The sequence below is a fragment of the Podarcis filfolensis genome (genome assembly GCF_964270895.1).
Source record: "Podarcis filfolensis genome assembly, chromosome: 1".
Lineage (NCBI taxonomy): Eukaryota > Metazoa > Chordata > Lepidosauria > Squamata > Lacertidae > Podarcis > Podarcis filfolensis.
In genome coordinates, this window is record NC_139604.1 from 20,865,696 (window position 1) to 20,887,818 (window position 22,123).

The 22,123-nt window shown below is 41.9% G+C and overlaps 1 protein-coding gene across 1 annotated transcript in view; it reads right to left on the reverse strand.

Moving 5' to 3' along the window:
• Positions 1–22,123, reverse strand: part of LOC310743372 (dynein axonemal heavy chain 11-like) — a 219,287-nt gene that overhangs the window by 55,733 nt on the left and 141,431 nt on the right. The window contains exons 48-52 of the mRNA XM_083573553.1: positions 17,856–18,002; positions 16,888–17,001; positions 15,066–15,209; positions 13,549–13,731; positions 7,851–7,952 (exon numbers count right to left, since the gene is read on the reverse strand). Coding sequence (XP_083429679.1) covers positions 7,851–7,952; positions 13,549–13,731; positions 15,066–15,209; positions 16,888–17,001; positions 17,856–18,002 — 690 coding nt within the window. The remainder of the gene's footprint in view (positions 1–7,850; positions 7,953–13,548; positions 13,732–15,065; positions 15,210–16,887; positions 17,002–17,855; positions 18,003–22,123) is intronic.

Genomic DNA, 22,123 nt, shown 5'->3' on the forward strand with positions numbered 1-22,123 from the left:
ACCTTCTGATTGGCAAGTCCTAGGCTCTGTGGTTTAACCCACAGCGCCACCAACCCTGTTACGATTCCCAAATTACACCTGCTACATCCATTCCTCTGCCGAGGGACTTGGGGTCATTTGTTCTCCCGGCTCGCCTAGTATGGAATATTCTACAGGAAGTGAGACCACTAGAACAATCTATTGTTTTTCTACCTGGTGAAGCCAAATTAGATTTACATAATTTTACATATGCAAATGAATTAAATGTTTGTGTTTTGAGAAACACATCGCTTATTTGAACTACCTACATTTTTTACACTACCTAAGTATTGTAGTAACAAACGGCTGCAAGCCTCTACCCCGCTTACCTGGGAGCAAGCCCTATTGAACTCAATAGGACTTACTCCCAAGTAGATGTGTAAAGGAGTGCACTGTTAGCTTATTGCACCATCCCCCCCCCTTCCCTTTTCTGGAATTACCAGTAAGACATGCCCCTACCCTTACAGTTTGTGCATATCAATGTGATTAATTTTTTTTAAGTGCCAAAATCTCTCTCTCTCGCTCTCTCTCTTTTAAAACAGTGCCCTTTTCAAAACAAGGGGAAATTCAGTGTAGTTTCAGTGCCACAGTGATCAAACAGTGTCACATCACTATGGCAATTGGTGCCCAGGCCAGGAATACAGATCAGCTTTAATTGTGCAACGCCTTATTGCTGGTGCATGTCAATCAGAACCTATGAATTGAGAAAAATTTGCTCTGTTCATTCTGTTAAATGATGTATCCAATTAAACCTGTTAGAATTCATGATCTTCAGTCAAGGTTAAATGAAAGTAGTTACTCCTGTCAGCTAGGTGATTAAATGCTGCCTACATCAGGCACATTTATGTGCAAAATTAAAATTTTGGTATAAAGCATGAATCTTTATGCATGCCAGTTAATTATCTTGCAGTTCCTTCCACTTATTAAATGCCCATTGCATTTCTTCTTAATCATTAGCTTCCTTTCAAAACTTGTTTCATACTCTACATTATACCAAATTTCAATGTTTAAATGAAATGCTGTATAAATGAAAACTTCCTCTTTTCAAGGATTTGGCTGTTGCTATGTTACTGAAAGATAACCGTTATTAACAGTTTCCCTCCCCACCCCCCAGTCATTATGCAAAAGATCTGTTTGTGTTGTGCTACAGGGTTCTGAGCCACTGTGATAGGAATCCCTTGTGTTTTTGCTGCCTGCTGGTCATTTCTGCTTTCTTTAAACCTACCTGGGACTTCTCCTGTTCACTAGCCAAGCACTGAGGTAGTGGCATGCAACACTACAACATAACAATCAGCCTAGCAATAATAAGGGAAAATGCTCCAGACCAACCCCTCCCTGAAAACACAACAGTTGAAAGCCTTAAAATATACCGGCACGGTTTTAATTTGCCAGAGGAGGGAAAGGGGGAAAGCTCTGTTGTCGTTGCTGTTTTTAAATGCCACAGTCCCTTATGTGCAATGAGGTGGTCTTGAGGATCAGAGATGGCTAACTTGTGAGGTGCTGCTGAACTTCAGCTCCCATCAGCCTCAAGCAGCATGGCCAATGGTCAAGTATGAGGGGAGTTGTAGTCTACCCATCGGGAGGGTACAGCTTTCTCATCTCTGATTTGTAGCGGAACTCCATTTCACGTAAAGGACAGCGTGTGTCGTTTGACAGCTGGGGGAGGCTTGTTCTCTGCAGACTCCTATCTTACTCTGTCCATCAAGATTTGCAACCTTCCCCTGTCTTCACAGAGATCTTTGGGGTTTGTTTCTCAATGAATTTAGTGTTCAGAAATGGGTTAAGGCAGCGGTTCTCAACCTGTGGGTCCCCAGATGTTGTTGGACTACAACTCCCATCATCCCTGAGCTCTGGCCTTGCTAACTAGGGGAGATGGGAGTTGTAGTTCAACAACATCTGGGGACCCACAGGTTGAGAAAGGCTGGGTTAAGGCATGGGTAAGCAAACTAAGGCCCGGGGGCAGGATCCGGCCCAATCGCCTTCTCAATCCAGCCCGCGGACGGTCTGGGAATCAGCGTGTTTTTACATGAGTAGAATGTGTCCTTTTATTTAAAATGCATCTCTGGGTTATTTGTGGGGCACAGGGATTCGTTCATTCCCCCCTCCTCCCAAATATAGTCTGGCCCCCCACAAGGTCTGAGGGACAGTGGACTGGCCCCCCTGCTGAAAAAGTTTGCTGACCCCTGGGTTAAGGTTACTGAGCTTCCAAACAGGTGTAGCACATAATATCAAATTATACTGAGGATAGTATGCAAAAATAAATAATTGTCAGCATTTGTAATGCTAGAAAGCAAGCTGATTGTCTCAGATGATGTTTGTTTGTTTGGGTTATGGTCCAATAATGATTTACTGAGAAATCCCAGTGGTGTGCAGTATTATGTCATTTCAGCAACCATGAGAATTCCCTCTAAGTTGCTCCTTAGGTAATCGGATTCAGCCATTAAACTAGGGGCACTTCCAGGTTCCCTGTATGTTAAACATTCATCTGGATTTGTTTGTGGCAAGGCTAGATGATATTGCACTGAGCAGTGTTATCCCACAGTAGGGATGGGAGATAAGTTCAATTTGAATCCTATTTAAAGGCAAATTTGCCTAATTAACATTATTCAGAACCATGTGTGAACTGAAACATAGTTATTCCTTCGAAATTTGCACTTCTCCAAATTTTGCATTGCAATTCTCTAGCCAAGTAATGTGTGCAGCAATCACATAATGAATCCAAAAGCTTACTACAAACTGTATGAAGAATATTTCCTTCGCTTCATCCTGAACCTACAGCCAATCAGTCTTATGACCCTGTGTTGTATTGTGTTGACTGAGGGATAATTGTTTCACCCTATTTGTTTTCTTGGCACTATGTGTATCATAATTTTATAAAACTTGTGACACATTTTCCTTCGCTGTCTTCCCCCAAACCAAAAGACCTAATCCCTTCAGCTTCTCCTTGTGGAAAAGGAACTTCGTAACACACAATAATTTTGATTGCCCTTTTCTGTACCTCCTCTGGCTTTTTATTATCATTTTTTGAGAGCTACTGTGCAGCGTATTCTAAATGTGACTCCAACAAAGACTGATATAACAACATCATCTTCAATGCCTTTCTTAGTAACTCCTAACGCTGGACACAAAAACAAAGTTAAGTCCCACTGATTCCTACGAGAGAATTAAGGACTTGAGTAGGATGCTTAGAAAACAAGTAGACAGCAGCTTCTTCACTGCTGGTGTGTGTTCTCTCTGTAGTGTACCTTATAATTGCCTAATAGTAACAACAGGATTATTGTTTCTTTTCATCTTCAGTATTCGGCCCGGCCAAATTACATAGCGAAGAAATAAAAGGAGTTGCAAGGATAGGACCCAGAAAGGGGTATGACAACCGTGTTGAAACCAATTAGTTCTGGATCTGGCCTGCGTCTGGATGGGGGAAGAGACCCCCACTTCCAAAAGCTTGTGTGCTTTCCTTAGCTATTTGGAAGGAAGACAAGGCATATATTAATTAATAAGGCTAAACTACTGCAAAACTGAGAAAGTTTGTTCTACTATTTTGCTTGCAACAGGATCATTCCTTGCATATTCACACACTTCTGAATAGAAGATAGACAGATAGATAGAAGATAGACAGATAGATGATAGATAGATAGATGGATAGATAGATGATAGAACATAGACAGATAGACAAATAGACAGACAGATAGATAGATAGTTGTGCGTCGAGCCCCCAAACCCCAACCCATGAAAATAAAGACACCAATGAGACAGAATTTAGCTTAAAGGTTAACGGGCAAATTTAGGCCACAGCTTTATTGACTACACAAGTGTGACTGGTATTGGCTTAGGCATTGGTATCTAATGACTATAACTGGCTCCTGCCCACCCAGCAGGGAGCCTGCAAAGGGTAAACTACCAGCAGAGGGAGCTCCAACAACTACTGACTGGTGCTCACCCCTTGGGTTCCCGGGGGTCCTGGCATGGCCCTAGCCCCTCCCCGGGTTTCGGACAAGATCCAGACCACCGGATTCCTTTAACGGAATACCCTATCAAATAAAGGGGCAGGTGATGGCTGCACCTCCCCTCCCCACATTACCCTAAACCAATGCCTAACCGCAAAACCTTACAAAGTTGTGACAATTGCTGAGAGGTAGGCAAAAACCAAGTGGCCACTGCCCATTTGCCACATTGGACAAAATTCCTATCTGGCCCCTGTCCCAAAACAGGCTACCAACCGAAGTCCAAAGCAAGTCCAGACACCATCCTAACAACAGGGAGGGCAGGTGGGTGTTCGGCAGTGTGAAGCAAGAGGGGTTCCCCACGTCATGCTGCCGCTTAAAAACAAAGCCCCAAATCACACCACCAAGCCGAATGGCCAAGAAGCAGTGGCGCAGTTATAATACCACTGGCCCAGGTCAGGGCAAAGCCCTGCCTCCAGGCCGGTGGGGGGGAAGTCCTGGGGCCGTACACAACATGGACCCTCTGTGTGGAGGATCCAACATAGATAGACAGAAGGTAGATAGATTACACTTCCTTTGAAATACTATTTCTCAAAATTACAAAAGAATTCAGATCTGTATCGTCTAATTTTGGATTTACTTTTAAAAGGTTGCATGCATCCAGTCTGGGCTTGGCATCTAAGCACCGTGACAGTTTTGACATTAATACACTATCTTCAATATATATATATATATATTTAAGCCTATGTAATGTTGAACACTTCTTCTTAAAATAGTCTTATTACGGCCCCATTTGATGTCACAACATGACGGCACTTACAGATTTTTGAAACACTATAGAAGGGTCGAGAGCAGAAAGCCTAGAAGTTTATAAAATAAAGTGAAAAGTAAAATGTGAAAGAAATAAAAAGGGTCGTTTTCACAATGGATAGAAGGGTAGAGAGTTTTGTGCCCAAGGATCTATATTGAGTTGCTGCTATTTAATTTGTTCATAAATGATCAGGAGTTACTGATATAAGAGCTCTTGGTAAATAAAACAAAATTATTCAATTTGCTAAAAATGGAACACTGTTTGATTTTGCCTATGTGCAACTGAGACTACTAAGTCATTGTTTGTTTGTTTGTAAAAAAACAATCAATTTGAGGCAGAAGAAATCAGAGAATTGCAACCTGGCGATTGCACTCTAGCAGGCAATGTGGCACCCACTCCTTAACTGCAGACCAGACATTATACCTCTCTCTCTTTTGCCAACTTCTATAAAAGCCCTGACGCAGGTGGCGCTGTGGGTTAAACCACAGAGCCTAGGACTTGCCTATCAGAAGGTCGGTGGTTCGAATCCCCGTGACGGGGTGAGCTCCCGTTGCTCGGTTCCTGCTCCTGCCAACCTAGCAGTTCGAAAGCATGCCAAATGCAAGTAGATAAATAGGTACCGCTCCAGCGGGAAGGTAAATGGCGTTTCCGTGCGCTGCTCTGGTTCACCAGAAGTGGCTTAGTCATGCTGGCCACATGACCCGGAAGCTGCACGCCGGCTCCCTTGGCCAATAAAGCGAGATGAGCGCCACAATCCCAGAGTCGGTCATGACTGGACCTAATGGTCAGGGGTCCCTTTACCTTTACCTATAAAAGCCCTGCTCCTGTTCCTTTAACATTTTTTTAAAAATTGCTTGCTATTTTTGTGTGTGTCCAGTGGTGCACCGGATTTTTTTTGAAATGTTGGGCTTAGAGTTAGCAACGGGGAGGCAATGATCTGAACAGAGTTATGGGAAGCAGGGGCTATATGTGTGCATTGGTTCGTGTGAAGCTGCCATGAATCATGACTTATGAGATTGTATGTATGGAATGAGATCATGATACATTTGTAGGAGGCGACCCATGTTGCAAGTAAGCATTGGGCTCCAAAAAACACCCAGGCGGCTTTGCACACATGGTGGACCCCTTTCAGAAATGATCAAACTGAAAAACAGCAGCAAAAGTGAGTTAAAAGTCCTTGAATTAAATGTAACTACTAAATGTAACTAGCATTCCAGTTGAATGACCAGACCCATTTTTGTTGGTTATTGGACAAATGCAAGAAAATCAATATCTCTGCTGAGAAACCAGAGTTTAGAATTAAGGGGAAAACCCCCTCCAGAACATTCTGAGTTCAAATGCTCATCATTCCCTAGTGTTATTTGAAATTCTTGTTTGGAGTTAAATGGTCAAGTCATAAATAGAATAAATTCTTCACCTACTGGTGGATTTTACAACTTGTTTTTACAACTAGCTTTGAAACTTGGGAAAAGTCACAAAGGTTAACAACAGCTTTATACTTTGTTATTCCTTATCAGTTGAAATAGGCCTGAGAGTTTGTTGGTTTGCTCCATGCTCTACAGTTTCACATTTAATACTATGTCATGATTTAGTAATTCACCAAACATAATATCAAATGAAGAGGAACTGCACACCTGTATAAAAACAAATGTAAATTTTAGAACTGCTGAGTTTAAAATCAGTATTACTGAAGTCACACATCAAACAAACTATGCACATTGATTGCAAACACCATTTGTTTGCTGAATTACTGGGCACATTGACTTGAATTCCCTTTGAGTTTACTGGGATTCCTTTTCATGTAATAATGCTTAAATGTAAAGGTAAAGGACCCCTGACAGTTAAGTCCAGTCGCGAACGACTATGGGGTTGCGGCGGTCATATCGCTTTATTGGCCAAGGGAGCTGGCGTTTGTCCGCAGACAATTTTCTGGGTCATGTGGCCAGCATGACTAAGCCGCTTCTGGCGAATCCAGAGCAGCACACAGAAACGCCCTTTACCTTCCTGCCGGAACAGTACCTATTTATCTACTTGGACATTGACATGCTTTCAAACTGCTAGGTTGGCAGGAGCTGCGAGTGAGCAATGGGAGCTCACCCCATCGCGGCGATTTGAGCCGCCGACCTTCCAATCGGCAAGCCCTAGGCTCAGGGCTACGCTAATGATTCTTACTGTGTTAAAGCAAACTTTTGCCATTTAAATTCATCTTCTTTGTTCATTTAACAGCACAGCCCTAAGCATATTTAGACACTGCATATGGTTTGCTGGCAACAGTTTTCAAATATTATTTATTGCATTTTTCTTGAAAAAAGATAAATCCAGCTGAAATCAGAATGTCGACAATACGGGGTGGCATTTTTATGTTTTGTGGATGCTGCAAAATCAAACAAACTTGTGTACCTTAGAAGCACAATAAACACCCATCTGGAAACACCTTTACTCCTAGGTAAGTAGTGGAAGGAAACTAGAATACATTTATTTGCTGCTGCATAGTACCTCTATCAGGTGGATCAAGAAGGTGTAGTCTCCCCCAAATTAAGAGGGAGAAATTCTTTTCCCTTTTATGATGGATACTTCTTGCAACTGAAAGCTTAAGCCAGCCTAAATAGAGTGTTCCCTGAATTGCAACTGAACGCTAAATGGAAACTTCGCCATTTATATCAAGGAACACATTTATCTGAGAAATAGGCTAGGCTACAGCCAAAAATGACTGCCACCTCACTGTGTCCCTCCCCCACTTTGTAGCCAGCAAAGCTAAACTAATATTGAATGCATGTCGCTCAAATATCAAAGAGAAAACCCACCTACAGATCCTTTTTTAAAAAGCTCCTAATCAGTGGGTAAATAGGCAATTGGGGTCATAGGAGACAATAACAATAATACTTTGTTCTATTATTTCGGACTAGTACATCAAGCCAAACAAAACACAACAAATGATTATCCAGGCTAGAAACCCTTTCATTGCCTCCAAGAACAATAATGGAATTTTAAAATTTGACATATAAGAAATGGTGCCCAATGTTTGATATGTAGGAGATAGGAAGAGACCTACATAAACTGAAAACAATAACACTTACATTGAGCTTCTTCCTTATTGACTCAAGTTTTTCCGCTGCAACGACCAAGTCTGCGTTGGCCTGTGCCAGGGCTTGCCGTTTTTGGTCTACTTCGCAGTAAACCTAAAAGGTTAGAACAAGATACATGTTTAAACTGTGCACTGCACATCACAGAAATTTACCACAGAAAGTGGTAAGTTGATAGAGGCCTGAATTCAGATAGCAGTCCAGAAAGCTCCAAAAGGGTTAGAATCATAGAATCGTTTGAAAAACTTATAAGAGTTTGAAAGTGGACACTGTCTAATGAGGACTCAGTTCAGTGATTCTAAGCTTGGAGCTTGAAGTTCATTGATCTTCAACTGGCCAGTTTCTCAATACAGTGGTACCTCAGTTTACGAACTTAATCCGTTCCTGAAGTCCGTTCTTAAACTGAATCCGTTCTTAAACTGAGGCGAAATAAAAAGCAATGGGGAAATTGGGCAGCCTTGTCATGTACCTTTCTCTATCTTAAATTCCTCTGTCATCACATTATTGACTATTAGCTTAGCCTTTTGTTCTGAGTAAATTGCACTTATACCATTTTCAAACCCTTGACCCACCCCCATCCCCTGGAGATTTTTTTTCATAAAATTCCAAGAAATATTATCAAAGGCTTTCTCCGCATCTATGAAAATTAAAACTGCTTTAGTATTAATATTCACTTGCAACTTCTCCAAAATGTTGATTATGTTCCTCGTGTTGTCAGACAAGTGCCTACCTGGGAGAAAGCCAGCTTGGTCCTTATGTATCTCTTCCACTAATACTTTTTTTAATCTATTAGCCAAAATATCAGCAAATATTTTGTAATCCACATTGAGCAGGGATATGGGGCGGTAGTTCTTAAGTTGTGTCTTTTCCGACTCAGTTTTCGGTATAAGTGTAATAAGCTTCCTTCCACGACTCTGGCGCTTTTTCCCCCTCCAAAATTTCATTACAAACCTCCTTTAGTGGCTGAATTAACCAATCCTTCAAAGATCTATAATATTTTGAGGTTAAACCATCTGGCCCTGGAGATTTACCCAACTGCATATTCTGAATGGCACCTTCTACCTCCTGTTCTGTAATTTTATGGTTCAGCATTATCTTGTTTTCCTGAGAGATTTTTTGTAATCCATTTGTTTTTAAAAATTGGTCTATATCAAACTCTTTCTGTGGCCCTTGTGTATATAACTGTTTAAAATACCTCTGGAAGCATTTTCTAATCTCCACTGGATTCTGAATGTTCTCTCCTTCCACTTCCAAATTAGTGATAGTATTGAGCTTTTGTCTTTTTTTCATTTGCCAAGCTAACAATTTTCCACATTTATTAGCCAATTCAAATGTCTTTTGTCTCATTTGTTTAATTTTCCATTCAATTTCCTGGTTCATCATCTTCATATATTGCACTTGATATAACTTTATGTCTCTCAGAATCTGTTGTGACTTTGGTTTCGCTCTTAGTTTCTTCTCATCCTCTTTTATTTTTCCCAAAATTTTATCTTTTTTTTTCATTTTGGGCTCTCTTCTTTATTGTATTCTGTTGGATCAGAAACCCCCTCATAACTGCTTTTTCTGTTTGTAGACCAAGGTGAAGTTCGCTAACCGGGACACTACCGGTTTTGCGGAGTTCATAAACCGAATAGTTCGTAAACAGGACTGTTTGTAAACCGAGATACCACTGTACCCATTATTTTGTCACAGCCTGACCTGAGATGTGTCCCCAAACAGCAGCAATTTAGAAAAAGAGAGTGTTCACAGTTAATTACATCACAACAACGATACATTTACTTAGGGTTTGGGTGGGAAATGAGTTATGTTAGGTGAGGAGTCAGGGTTAGTGGGTACATGCTTACTTTCCCCTCTGCTCCATTTTATGTAATTTTCTCCAATACCTTTTCTTGCAGTATCCCTGTGCTGATCATTGCTTGTTATGAAACAGTATACACACATATAACAGTCCATGAGGGTTCGACATTAAAATGGAACTTATTAGCAGGGAAAGTACATTATGTCATATGAACATCCGTTATAAGATGGGATCAAACCACCAGCAGAACTGATCTTTCACACTTGTTTTATGGGTTCAACTGATCAACGTTAAACATATAATAATTAAGGGAAAAAATGTTCATATAATCAGTGTGAACACGCCTGACGTTTGTACAAACGCTACTGGCTATAACATACAGAAAAAGAAATTGCCAACTTTTAAAACACACACACACACACACACACACGTAAAAGTACCACACTTACATATATCTTTTGGACATGTCCACGGAAAAGGAAAGCAGATTGATAAAGGATAGAAGAAATGTTAAATATGCATCATGACAAACAGTGAAAAATTAAGTATTGCAACCTACATTAATTACATTCTAGTAAGATGACTAGGCTGTTCATCATTAATGAGAACATACACCTTTGTCTAAGTTTTATATCTACCTGTGATAAATGTGCTAATGGCGATAAAATACATCATAGTAGCATTTGAATTAACAGCTCACTAATAGATTGACATATGAGTACGAATAAAGTGTTTAATCATAAACATGGCACCACACCTAACAGCAAGCCCTCCTCTGTGCATATATCAAAGAAACAGAACCCAATGTAAACATTACAACCTTGTTTTAGTTAGTACATACTAAAACAACGTTATGTCATTGTTTGTAACCACGTTGTGCTAAGAATTATAGTTAGAGCCATACAAATTGTAGTGTGGTTTATGGACCTTTTAATTAAAACAGTGATGACAATTTTTGAATGGGAAGGGTGTATGTTGGCTCTGTGCAAAATACACATTGACTCCTACTCAAGTGACAGCAGTCAGATAGTCAAACGCTCCTTCTGTGGAGCTTGATCCAGAGTGAGCATAAATTTAAACAGTTTGAAGGGGAGTTGATAGACAACTGCTGAGTGAAAGAGTGCAGATTTCACATCCAGAAAGGTAAAGTTCCATTCCTAAGACGTGGAGGGTAATATCATTTCTACAATACCACTAGGAAATGCCCGTACAAAATAAAATACAAATTTAATGTTACCAGGCATCTATACTATATTAGGGCCCTCCAAACGAAACTTTCTATGTGCATTCAGAATACTTTGTGCTCTTGACATTGGTTGTATCTGTTCTCACATTCCAGTCAATTTGCACCTTCAAAATTTTCTGGATAGTCACATGGCACCTTTAGCAATCCATACATAGTCAGGAGCCTTTTGCTGGAAAACCATAGCTTTTCATGCCACAAATGTTTCAATTTTTTGGATACTGTTTTTGTCGCACTATAGGACTATGGTGCCCTGCCAGTGTGCCAAATTAACTTTGTTTTGTTGTGACATATTTCCTGGATACTGGCGTTCTTGTAGTTGGAAACAGGCAAAGGTTTAGCACAGCTGTCATGGCCTTAAAAACACTTTAAAAGCATCGCTACCAGAGAGGAATGGCAAACTAAGCTGTTGGACTATGCCAAAATGGCAAAACTGACTGGAAGGCTCAGGAACCAAGAAGACCAAAACTTCAATAAAGAATGGGGAAAAAATTATAATTTATCTTCTAGGAGACCACTGTAAGCAGATGAAAATGTTAGCAGGATTTTAACAACACTCGTAATGTAGCGAATATCATGGACAATATGGAAAAATACAAAATATGGATTATGAAATAATACACAGTCAAGAGGGTTTACAATAGGACCCATGGAGGGTAAGGTAAGGTGGGAAGTCCAGAGATTTGGAGAAATCTCAAAATATGGATATGTATTTTGGATTGTTATAAACTAATATTTGTAAAGCCAAATAAAACTTATTTAAAAGTGTAACATTGGGGTCATGGTTTCATAGATTAAATATTAGATGAAATTAGTATACTCTGATTTTTTTAGATTAGTTTTTATTTTTTAAAAAATAATGTGTTACAAAACAAACAAACAAACAAACAAACAAACAGGGGAAAGTACACCTATCACCTCCACTTTAAATCTGTAGTTTCTTTTTCACAGTTTGTTTACCTTTACTGAGAGACACTTTTGTCACAGACATCTTGTGACTGGGGAGGGGGGGAAGAGAGGGGAAAGAGGGAGGGAGATGTGGTGTATTATTCTTTCATTCTGTTGCATAGTGTTAGTTCAGGGCAGGCATGGCCAAACTTGGCCCTCCAGCTGTTTTGGGACTACAGTTCCCATCATCCCTGACCACTGGTCCTGTTAGCTAGGGATGATGGGAGTTATAGTCCCAAAACAGCTGGAGGGCAAGTTTGGCCATGCCTGGTGTAGGGATTTGTGGGTAGGTCCTTTCTTTATATATTTATTAAAATAATACTTAAAGCAGCTTAAATGGGGGAAAAAACCAATATGAAAATACCCAAACAGCACATTCAGTATAATAATAACAAGGTCAACAATAATATATTCCAGATGTTCCTCCTCTTGCTGTCTCCAGAAGAACAGAATTCCTGGGGCTGTGATTCACATCCCCCAAAGGCTCACCCCAAAATGTTCCTTTCCTTTGGCAGCCACCTGAAAGCAGCCACTCTCCTTCAGACCTGTTTTATGGGAGTGTGCTTTGGACACCAGTGACAGCAGTCTTGATGATAGCTCTAATTGCTGGCTGGCTAGCTCAAGCTTTCCTTAAGTGAGAAGCCTGAGAGACTTCCTGGCAACGAAATACTTTTATTTGTTTTGTTATTTCATTTGCCACAAGAATGAGCAAAACATTTAGCTGGCCAAATTTCTAGTAGCTCTGGAACATTTAAAGATGAGCCAGCCTTTTCTGTCTTTAGGTCTATTTTAAAAAACATAATAATCATCTTTCTAATACCTAAAATCAGGGCTGTTTTCCAGTTGGAACTGACTAGAATCCCAGTTCCGGCACCACTCAGGTGGGTGCCATTGCCATTCTAAGAGAAGTAGGTGTGCTTTGGCACCTCTTTTCCTAGAAAAATAGCACTGCTTAAAATGTCATACATTTACTTCACGTCAAGATCCACGTAACTGTCAAACACAAATAGCTTAAAAGGTAAAGGGACACCTGACCGTTAGGTCCAGTCGCAAACGACTCTGGGGTTGCGGCGCTCATCTCGCTTTATTGGCTGAGGAAGCTGGCGTACAGCTTGTGGGTCATGTGGCCAGCATGACTAAGCCGCTTCTGGCGAACCAGAGCAGTGCACGGAAACGCCGTTTACCTTCCTGCTGGAGCGGTACCTATTTATCTACTTGCACTTTGACGTGCTTTTGAACTGCTAGGTTGGCAGGAGCAGGGACCGAACAATGGGAGCTCACCCCGTCACGGGGATTCGAACCGCTGACCTTCTGATTGGCAAGCCCTAGGCTCTGTGGTTTAGACCACAGCACCACCCATGTCTCTACAAATAGCTTAAGGCTGTCCAAAGCGTGTGTCCGTTTTCCTGAAGGAATACTATGATGACACAGTGACGAGAGTGACTGGTAGAGTAGAGCTGTGGAATCAAATTTCCACTCAGCCATGAAGTTTATGGGTTGTCCTTGGGCCAGCCAACATCTTCAACCTCACCTACCTCACACAGTTCTTGTGAGGACAAAACAGGTGGAGGCAGAGCTTTGTACACTACCTTGAACTCTTTGGAGGTAAAGCAGGGTTAGAACTGTAATAAATAAATATGATTACGATTTCTTAAGCAATTAGAAAATAAAGTAGAGCTAAGGTAAATATTATTAATCCCTACCTCGTGGAATTTAATGATATTAATAACCCATGCACAAAGACCAGCAGCTGCTGAAGATTTTGTCCGTACAAACTCTGGGCTGAACTCTGGATCACTCAGATAATCTTCTTTTACAGCTTTAACAGTGGCTTCAGGGATATGTTCTTTATCAAAATTGATGAGACTTTGGAGGAATTCATCTACCTAAAGAGCAAAGAGAAGGAGGCCACCCCAAATCATAGAATCGTAGAGTTGGAAGGGACCCTAAGGTTCATCTAGTCCAACCACATGCAATGCAGGAATCCCAACTAAAGCACCCATGACAGATGGCCATCCAGCCTCTGCTTAAAAATCTCCAGGGAAGGAGAGTCCACCCCCTCTCGTGGGAGTCTGTTCCGCTGCCGAACAGCTCTTACTGTCAGAAAGTTTTTCTGAATGTTTAAGTCAGAATCTCCTTTCTTGTGAACTTGAAGCCATTGCCTCAAGTCCTAACTCCAGAGCAGGAGAAAACACACAATTAACTAAATTGTGTGAAGCTAGTATGACCCCCTGACGAAATATCTGATCAGAGTTTATTCTTTAATGTTTTGAAAGTTTTAAAAGAGACCTTTTGGCCATGTTTTGGAATAATCAGTACCTTCAAAGTACAGTGGTGCCTTGGTTTAAGAACAGATTAGTTTATGAACAACTTGGATTAATATTGCTACAAACCCGGAAGTAGCTGTTTTGGTTTGTGAACTTTGCCTTGGAAGCAGAACATGTTTCGCTTCCTGTTGTGTGTGTGTTCCATTTGCAAATTGAGTCTCCCACTGCTATGGGAAAGCACACCTTGGTTTAAGAACGCCTTGGTTTCAGGACGGACTTCCGGAACGGATAAAGTTCGTAAACCAAGGTACCACTGTAAAGTCAAAGAAACTAATTGAAAAAGCTGCCCCCGCAATAGCTACTAGAGCTTAAAAAAAATTCCTGTGATTTCCTTTTGCTTCTAACCACTTCACAAGATGCACATATTTTTGGCACCTTAATAATAGTAGCAGCAGCAGCAGCAATAATAATAATAATAATAATAATAATAATAATAATAATAATAATAAATAATAATAATAATATAATAATAATAATAATAGCAGCTACTACTATTACTAAAAATACTGTTGAGGAGTTATGAGCAGCATAAATTATACAGAAAATGTTGCAGCCTCTTTGGCAGTACACCGACTTTTCTTACATCCCATCCTTCACAGAAGAGGTTTTATATTTATAAGAAACTGTGCTGACATTTAATAAGTATGATTTGGGGAAATGTGTGGCACAAAGTCATGACATTCCCCTCCCCCGCCCTTTGACAGAATGTCAAAGGTGTCTAATTACTTTCCTTCCTTTCCTGAAGTTCTTTGACAAACTCCTGCCATGCCCATTATCTCTGGCATTTCCCTCTGATGTGTAACTGGTAGATCAAGGCACGCCAGAGATTAAGAAATGTTTACGCAGACTTTTGCGTTAATCTCTGTGTCGCCTCGCAGAGGTCCCCTGCTTACCTTGCTCATGTACATCTTGGCGGTTTTCCAGCTCCTGTCCTTTGGAATCTTGCCGTTCGGAGACGAGAGAACCAGGACAGCAGCCGTCACATTTGTTACGATAGCAGGTGGGTTTGGGAAAGTTCTTAGCTCAGTTAGGTTCAGCTGAAATAGAACAGGAAAGACATCTGTATTAACAGACCAATTATATTTCCAAAGGAAAACCTTGGCGTTATTTAAAAGAGGACCGTAACATCCAGTTAAGGTGAGCACATGCCAGTGGGCAGTCCTTTATAGTAGGTGGCGCTGTGGTCTAAACCACTGAGCCTCTTGGGCTTGCCGATCAGAAGGTCGGTGGTTCGAATCCCCGCAATGGGGTGAGCTCCCGTTGCTCAGTCCCTGCTCCTGCCAACCTCGCAGTTCGAAAGCACGCCAGTGCAAATAAATAGGTACAGCTGCAGCGGGAAGGTAAACGGTGTTTCCGTGAGCTCTGGTTTCCATCATGGTGTTCCATTGTGCCAGAAGCGGTTTAGTCCTGCTGGCCCCATGACCCGGAAAGCTGTCTGTGGACAAACACCAGCTTCCTCAGCCTGAAAGCAATATGAGTGCCTCAACCCCATAGTCTCCTTTGACCTCCCATCCAGGGGTCCTTTACCTTTACCTGGTTCAAAGTCCAGTTCAAATATAAGGAATTTTAAGAGGGGAGGGCAACAGGAGCCATGAAGACGCCCATCAGCTGTTAACACCTTGACAGCAGACTGAGCAGGCACACAGCTGACCTGGTCACAGTCTTTTGCACTATGGTGAGATGCATTGTAAAGGTAAAGGTAAAGGGACCCCTGACCATTAGGTCCAGTCATGGCCGACTCTGGGGTTGCGGTGCTCATCTTGCTTTATTGGCTGAGGGAGCCGGCGTACAGCTTCTGGGTCATGTGGCCAGCATGACTAAGCCGCTTCTGGCAAACCAGAGCAGTGCATGGAAATGCCGTTTACCTTCCCGTCGGAGCGGTACCTATTTATCTACTTGCACTTTGACGTGCTTTTGAACTACTAGGTTGGCAGGAGCAGGGACTGAGCAATGGGAGCTCACCCCATCACAGGGATTCGAACCGCCGACCTTCTGATCGGCAAGTCCTAGGCTCTGTGGTTTAACCCACAGCGCCCCCCGCGTCCCTGAGATGCATTGTATTTCTCTCTAAATTATGGTAATAGCAAGGAATTCAACATGATGCTAAGTTGATCCATTTCCACTTCCCAGATGGAACAATCCTTCTTCTCCAGCCCACAAATGCGGTTCCGGGATCTCTCTCAACACCCCCTAAGCCAATTGGGTGTGTGTATGGAAAACCCCATTGCACAAGTGGGAGTCCTTGCACAGGGCTTCTGCTGACGGGACTCATTAGCGGAACCCTGCCCATTACCTCTTAAATTTGCATATGTGCATATAAATCACCTCATGCAATTTTTAAAATGTAAATCCACTCTCTCTTTTGTCCTCTTTTTCAGTGATGCACTGTTTTTATTTTTTCACTCCAGAAGCAACTGAAGGGCTTCGGACTTGATCTAGCGATGACTGGCAAATTTCACTCAACAACAGCATATTCCATGCTGGACATCTAATACAGGGTTTTGGACTACCATCCCCATCATCCTTGACAACTGGGTCCTGCTAGCTAGGGATAATGGAAGTTGTAGTCCAAAACCAGCTTGGGAAACCCTGGTCTAGTAACTGATGTCTAATGGCAGCAGTGATGTGATGCAGGAAGCTGTCTTGAAAAAGAACTAAATAATGAGGCAGCATGGAAACCTTTCAGGCAAATAAAAACAAAAGAAGTGGTGTTACCCTATTCAGTGTGTTCAGGGCAGCATTTGCAGCGTTGAGAGCTGGCTCGGCTTTGGCAAGGTCATTTTCAGATTCTTCCTGCTGCTTTGTTACTTCTGCTTGAATGGCCGCCACCTAGAAAGTATTGCACAATAACTGTCACGCCACTTACAACCCTCTTGTGGAAGGCACCCAATTTTTGGGTGTCATCATGATAGGGCAATATATATGCAAATACTGACGAACCACCTTTTAGGACAGATTCCACCCAACACAGTGCAGAACAATATAAACATCGAATCAGAATAATAACAGATCACTTTTTAAAAGTTGAAATACAGTAAATACACCTAAAAAAATAAAATAAAATAAATATAATTCAGGCCAATCTAAAAACAATTTCCAAAGCCACAGCAATAAAATAGCAATACAAACAAGTATGAGAAAAACTCTCTTGTCTTTGGACAACAGAAGACCGTGCAGCTTCTCTCTATGTCAAAGGAAAACTGTGGCATGTTCTGACACAATCACAGAAAAAAAGCACTGGGAACGCCCTATTCATCATCATCATCATCATCATCATCATCATCATCATCATCATCATTACCCTGCCCATCTGACTGCATTGCCCTAGCCACTCAGAGGCTTCCAACGTACATAAAAACATAATAAAACATTAAACCATAATTAAACATTAAACCACTTCCCTATACAGTGTTGCCTTCAGGAGTCTTCTAAAGGTTGTATAGTTATTTATCTCCTTGGCTCAGGGCTTGCACATAACTCCATATCCTACAACAATTCTCTGATGGAAAGTGGGACATTCCGGGATCAAATCAGAAACCAGGATGGCTTCTGTAAATCCAGGACTGTCCCTGGAAAATAGGAACACTTGGAGAGCTCTTCCCTCTAGTAAGAGGGTTTAGGACCATGGTCTAAGTCTATATGTGTGTGTGACTCAGTTGTGCCTATCATTCATGTCTCTATACCTTCTGCTCCTCCTCATCTGCGGTGGCTTTTTCTTGACTTAGTTTTTCTGTCTGTTGGCCAATTTTGTCAATAAGAGCCTCAGTGTCTTTGTTTCTCTGATGAAGTTCTATCTCTTGAACGGCAAGCTTAGACTTCAGATCTTCCACCTAAAATGTAGCAAGCATAATTGGGTAATTAAGTTTTAACAAGATTTAAATGATATTCAAAACAACCGGTTAAAAGGAGTCATTGCCTTGGGCTTTGTTGTACACTTGTATAATTATTTTCAGCCCTCTAGAGGATGCATAATTACATTTCTGTATTTATAAAAAAAGATTGCCTTGAAGGCACCAGTATGATTTTACAGTCTATTGACCAGCATATTGATGCGGGGGGTCAAAATGTCCCCTAATAAAGAAATATTCCCAACAATTTTCAAACTATCCAGAGCAGGTTGTGTCAGTGCTTATTTGGATTTCACTGTTTTTGAACAAATGTGAAGTCTTGCTGCTTAAGAGAAAGTAGGACGAGATCATTACATCTTATATAAACAGAAGGGGAAACATGAAAATAACGAGGAATAACAAGCTTCTTTAATGTCCGATGCAGCCATTCTTCATTGTTCCACATGAATATCAGAATGGCTTTGCTGGACCAGACAAGTGGCAACCTGTTCTCATTCTACAGCCAACCTGGTGTCCATGGGAAGCCTTTAAACAAAATCCCCTAAAATAAATGAATTGACATTATGAGAATCAAGAACAACCCCAAATTTGGTCAAAGGCCAGCTAAGGCGCTATAGGATAACATCTCTCCATTGGCAGAGATGAGCCTTGCCTGTAATAATAATAATAATAATAATAATAATAATAATAATAATTTATTATTTATACCCCGCCCATCTGGCTGGGCCTCCCCAGCCACTCTGGGTGGCTTCCAACAAAATATTAAAATACCGTAATACATCAAACATTAAAAGCTTCCCTAAACAGGGCTGCCTTCAGATGTCTTCTAAAAGTCTGGTAGTTGTTGTTCTCTTTGACATCTGGTGGGAGGGTGTTCCACAGGGAGGGTGCCACTACCGAGAAGGCCCTCTGCCTGGTTCCCTGTAACTTGGCTTCTCGCAGTGAGGGAACTGCCAGAAGGCCCTTGGCGCTGGACCTCAGTGTCCGGGTAGAATGATGGGAGTGTAGACGCTCCTTCATATATACTGGACCGAGGCCGTTTAGGGCTTTAAAGGTCAGCACCAACACTTTGAATTGTGCTCGGGAATGTACTGGGAGCCAATGTAGGTCTTTAAAGACTGGTGCTATGTTGTCTTGGCGGCCGCTCCCAGTCACCAGTCTAGCTGCCGCATTCGTAGTTTCTGGGATTGGATTAGTTGTAGTTTCCGGGTCACCTTCAAAGGCAGCCCAATGTAGAGCGCATTGCAGTAGTCCAAGTAAGGTGGCTATTACACCGACAGTGGAAACCTCATTATGTGGGCATAGATGTATTACTGATGGTGCATCACACCAGTGGCAGGTCTCAAAAGGGGGTAAAGCAAAATGATATTATAGCCCCCCTGAAAAAAGCTGCATCCCCTCTGGTTGAAACAAGCCAGTTTGGCTTAGGAAGTGGTGATTCCTCCACCACAGAATCTCACAACCACCACCAATTTAGGATTGCTCTGTTATTCTTCATTACTTGAATCACCAGGAAGAAGTTCCTGAGTTCTGCTTGCTCCTCTGGAAGCGTGCACAGGATTGAAACCTGTTTCTCAAAGCACTTGCAACAACAAGAAGCTGAGCACGTTTGAATGTAGCTCCGTCACCACTAGTTATTTGCGAATCGGCAGCTTCAATGTGTAGAAGAATTTTCTACCAAAAACATCTCTCTGACTTTTCTTGTGTCAAGTGGGAATAAATCATGTTGTTGACACCAGAGGGGGGAAAGCTCTGAACTGACACGCTATTTACTTAATTAAAGAGTATCGTACATATTCCTGGGTTTTGTTTCATTGTCATACTCTATTGTGACAAGAAATCCAGGACAAGCTAGCAGATAGGAGCAGTTGCCAACGAGTTCTGAGGGAGCAAGGTAACGAGTTGTGATATAGAAAAAAGTGGCAAAATCTAGCCCCCTGCCTAAATCAGAAGGGGCAGATTAGGTAACCTTGATTGGTTATCTGATTACACCTCTCTTTCTTTCGCTCATATAAACCAAAAGCTCCCACTATCTTCTTCCTGTTTTAATTTCCAAGACGATTGAAGCAGGGAGTGAATTATAGTATATTTAATCCTCAACCCAACAGAGTTATTTGCGCATCCCTATATATTTTTCCCATCTAAGTGAACATCTGCTTTTAACCCTTTTAGGAAAAATGCATATAATTCTACTAGGAGACACCAACAGTGCGCAAGTGTGCCGCCTTGACCCCGCAACTGAGGGGGCCGGTGCTGTGCGACATGCACGAATGATGTCGATGTGTGTGTGGACTACGCTGATTTAATTTGAATTGGGGGGAAGTGGATTAACAGCTGAGTAATGTTCAAATGTGGGCACACCCTTAAGCTGTTTCTCAGCTCCCAGAAAGATGCAACGGCCCAGCTGCGTACAAGTGGAACATTCTGAATTACTTTTGTTTAAAAATTTCAAGCAACAGCAATGGGAGGACTTGTGGACTAGTCTATAATAAGTGGATCCAGATCATGAGTGATGGAAGTTTAGAACCTGTCAGTCATGAAAAGCTAACCAGTTGCAAATACTGCCCCCACAAGGAGATATTGCTAAAGTAGGATGATAAAATTATGTGCGTACAATATGCTATTAGCAGAGAAAGTCAATTTTATGCAAAATGATGAATGTCAGTTGAGACTGCCCCTAGGGCAATGCTTGTTAGTTCATAAATGAGCTGATTGTATGTTCACAGCTACAATTTTCATGAAGTCTCATTCAAAGAAATATTAATGGCCATTATTTAGCTACAGTATGGAGAGAACATACAACTGACAGTCTTCTTGCCAAAGCATTTCTTGAAATGTCATTTGAAAAGCAGAATTATCTTTTAAAGCAAACCCAACCGGACAGAGATTCACATGTTTGCTTCATATTAAAAGAACACAAATAAAGATACAACTAAATTTCTTACTACAGTCTCAAAGCGTCCATCATTTGTACTTAACATTTTTGACTACTCCAGAGTAACAAGTGCTGTGTGCCTTAAAGGAGGAAGGAGTTCAAGAAGGTTCAATATTATGCCGAAAACTAAATTCAAAAGGGATTCCCAACTATACTGAAAAATGCATAGCTTGTTAATACTATGGAATGGCAGAAGAACTATAAGTTCACAGTGTACGGTTTGGCCTCTTCACTCTCATCCTTAACTCTCTCTATCCCGCTAAACATTAGCTCTCCACATAGCTCCTCTTTCGAAAGCAGAACTCTTATCCTGAACACAGTAGGTAGGACCAGCCCAATACAATTTGACACCTGAGGTAAACCACAAAATGGCACCCTCCCCTCCCTGCTAGGGAAGAAGGGGTGAGTGAAGAACTACACCAGGAATAAGGATGAAATAAATATCTACATCAGGATCTGCCGCCACTGGAAATCCTGCCACCTGAGGCGGTTGCCCCAGCTTGCCAGCCCTGGTACTATCAATGGTTATGCCCTAGAAAGTAGGCCAGAACTCTCTTTCTTCTTAGAGTTGGTTTAAAACAAGTCTTCTTTTGCTTGATCATTGTTGAGGGGTGGAAAGTTCTGGAATAAACACCCTAGCATGGTGCGGTGGCATTGCGGGAGGGCAGAGGCTTCACTGGGGCCCCAACGAGGGAACTGGAACTTCAGTGCCCCTTCCTGGTAGAGAGACGACAGTGGCACAACCCGGACCCAGTGGGCATCAACCGGGCTCAGAAAAAGGCTAACAGTGAGGTGCCGCGTACAGCAGTGGGGTGGTTTACCACCCCAAGATCACATTCTCAGGTGAGACACTGTTTCGGCCGGAAGGCATGCATCTTTCCTTACCAGGAAATGATATTTGGTTGTCCAATATGATTGAAGGCATTAAGGGATGGATGCAGATGCAAGTGGTTTGGCGGCAAGCATTGCTCGGTTGGCCATTGGGCATTGGGGCAATCCTGTGTTTCGGATGGAGGGGAGGTTGTAGTCTCCGCCTGCCCCTCCAAACGCTGGCGTATCCCGTTAAAGGGATCCGGGGGGAGTGGCCATGTCCACGGGACCTGGGCCAAAGGCACTCCCCCAGATGGCGGTCCCTGCAGGGGTCACCCCAGGCCAAACCCTCTTTCAT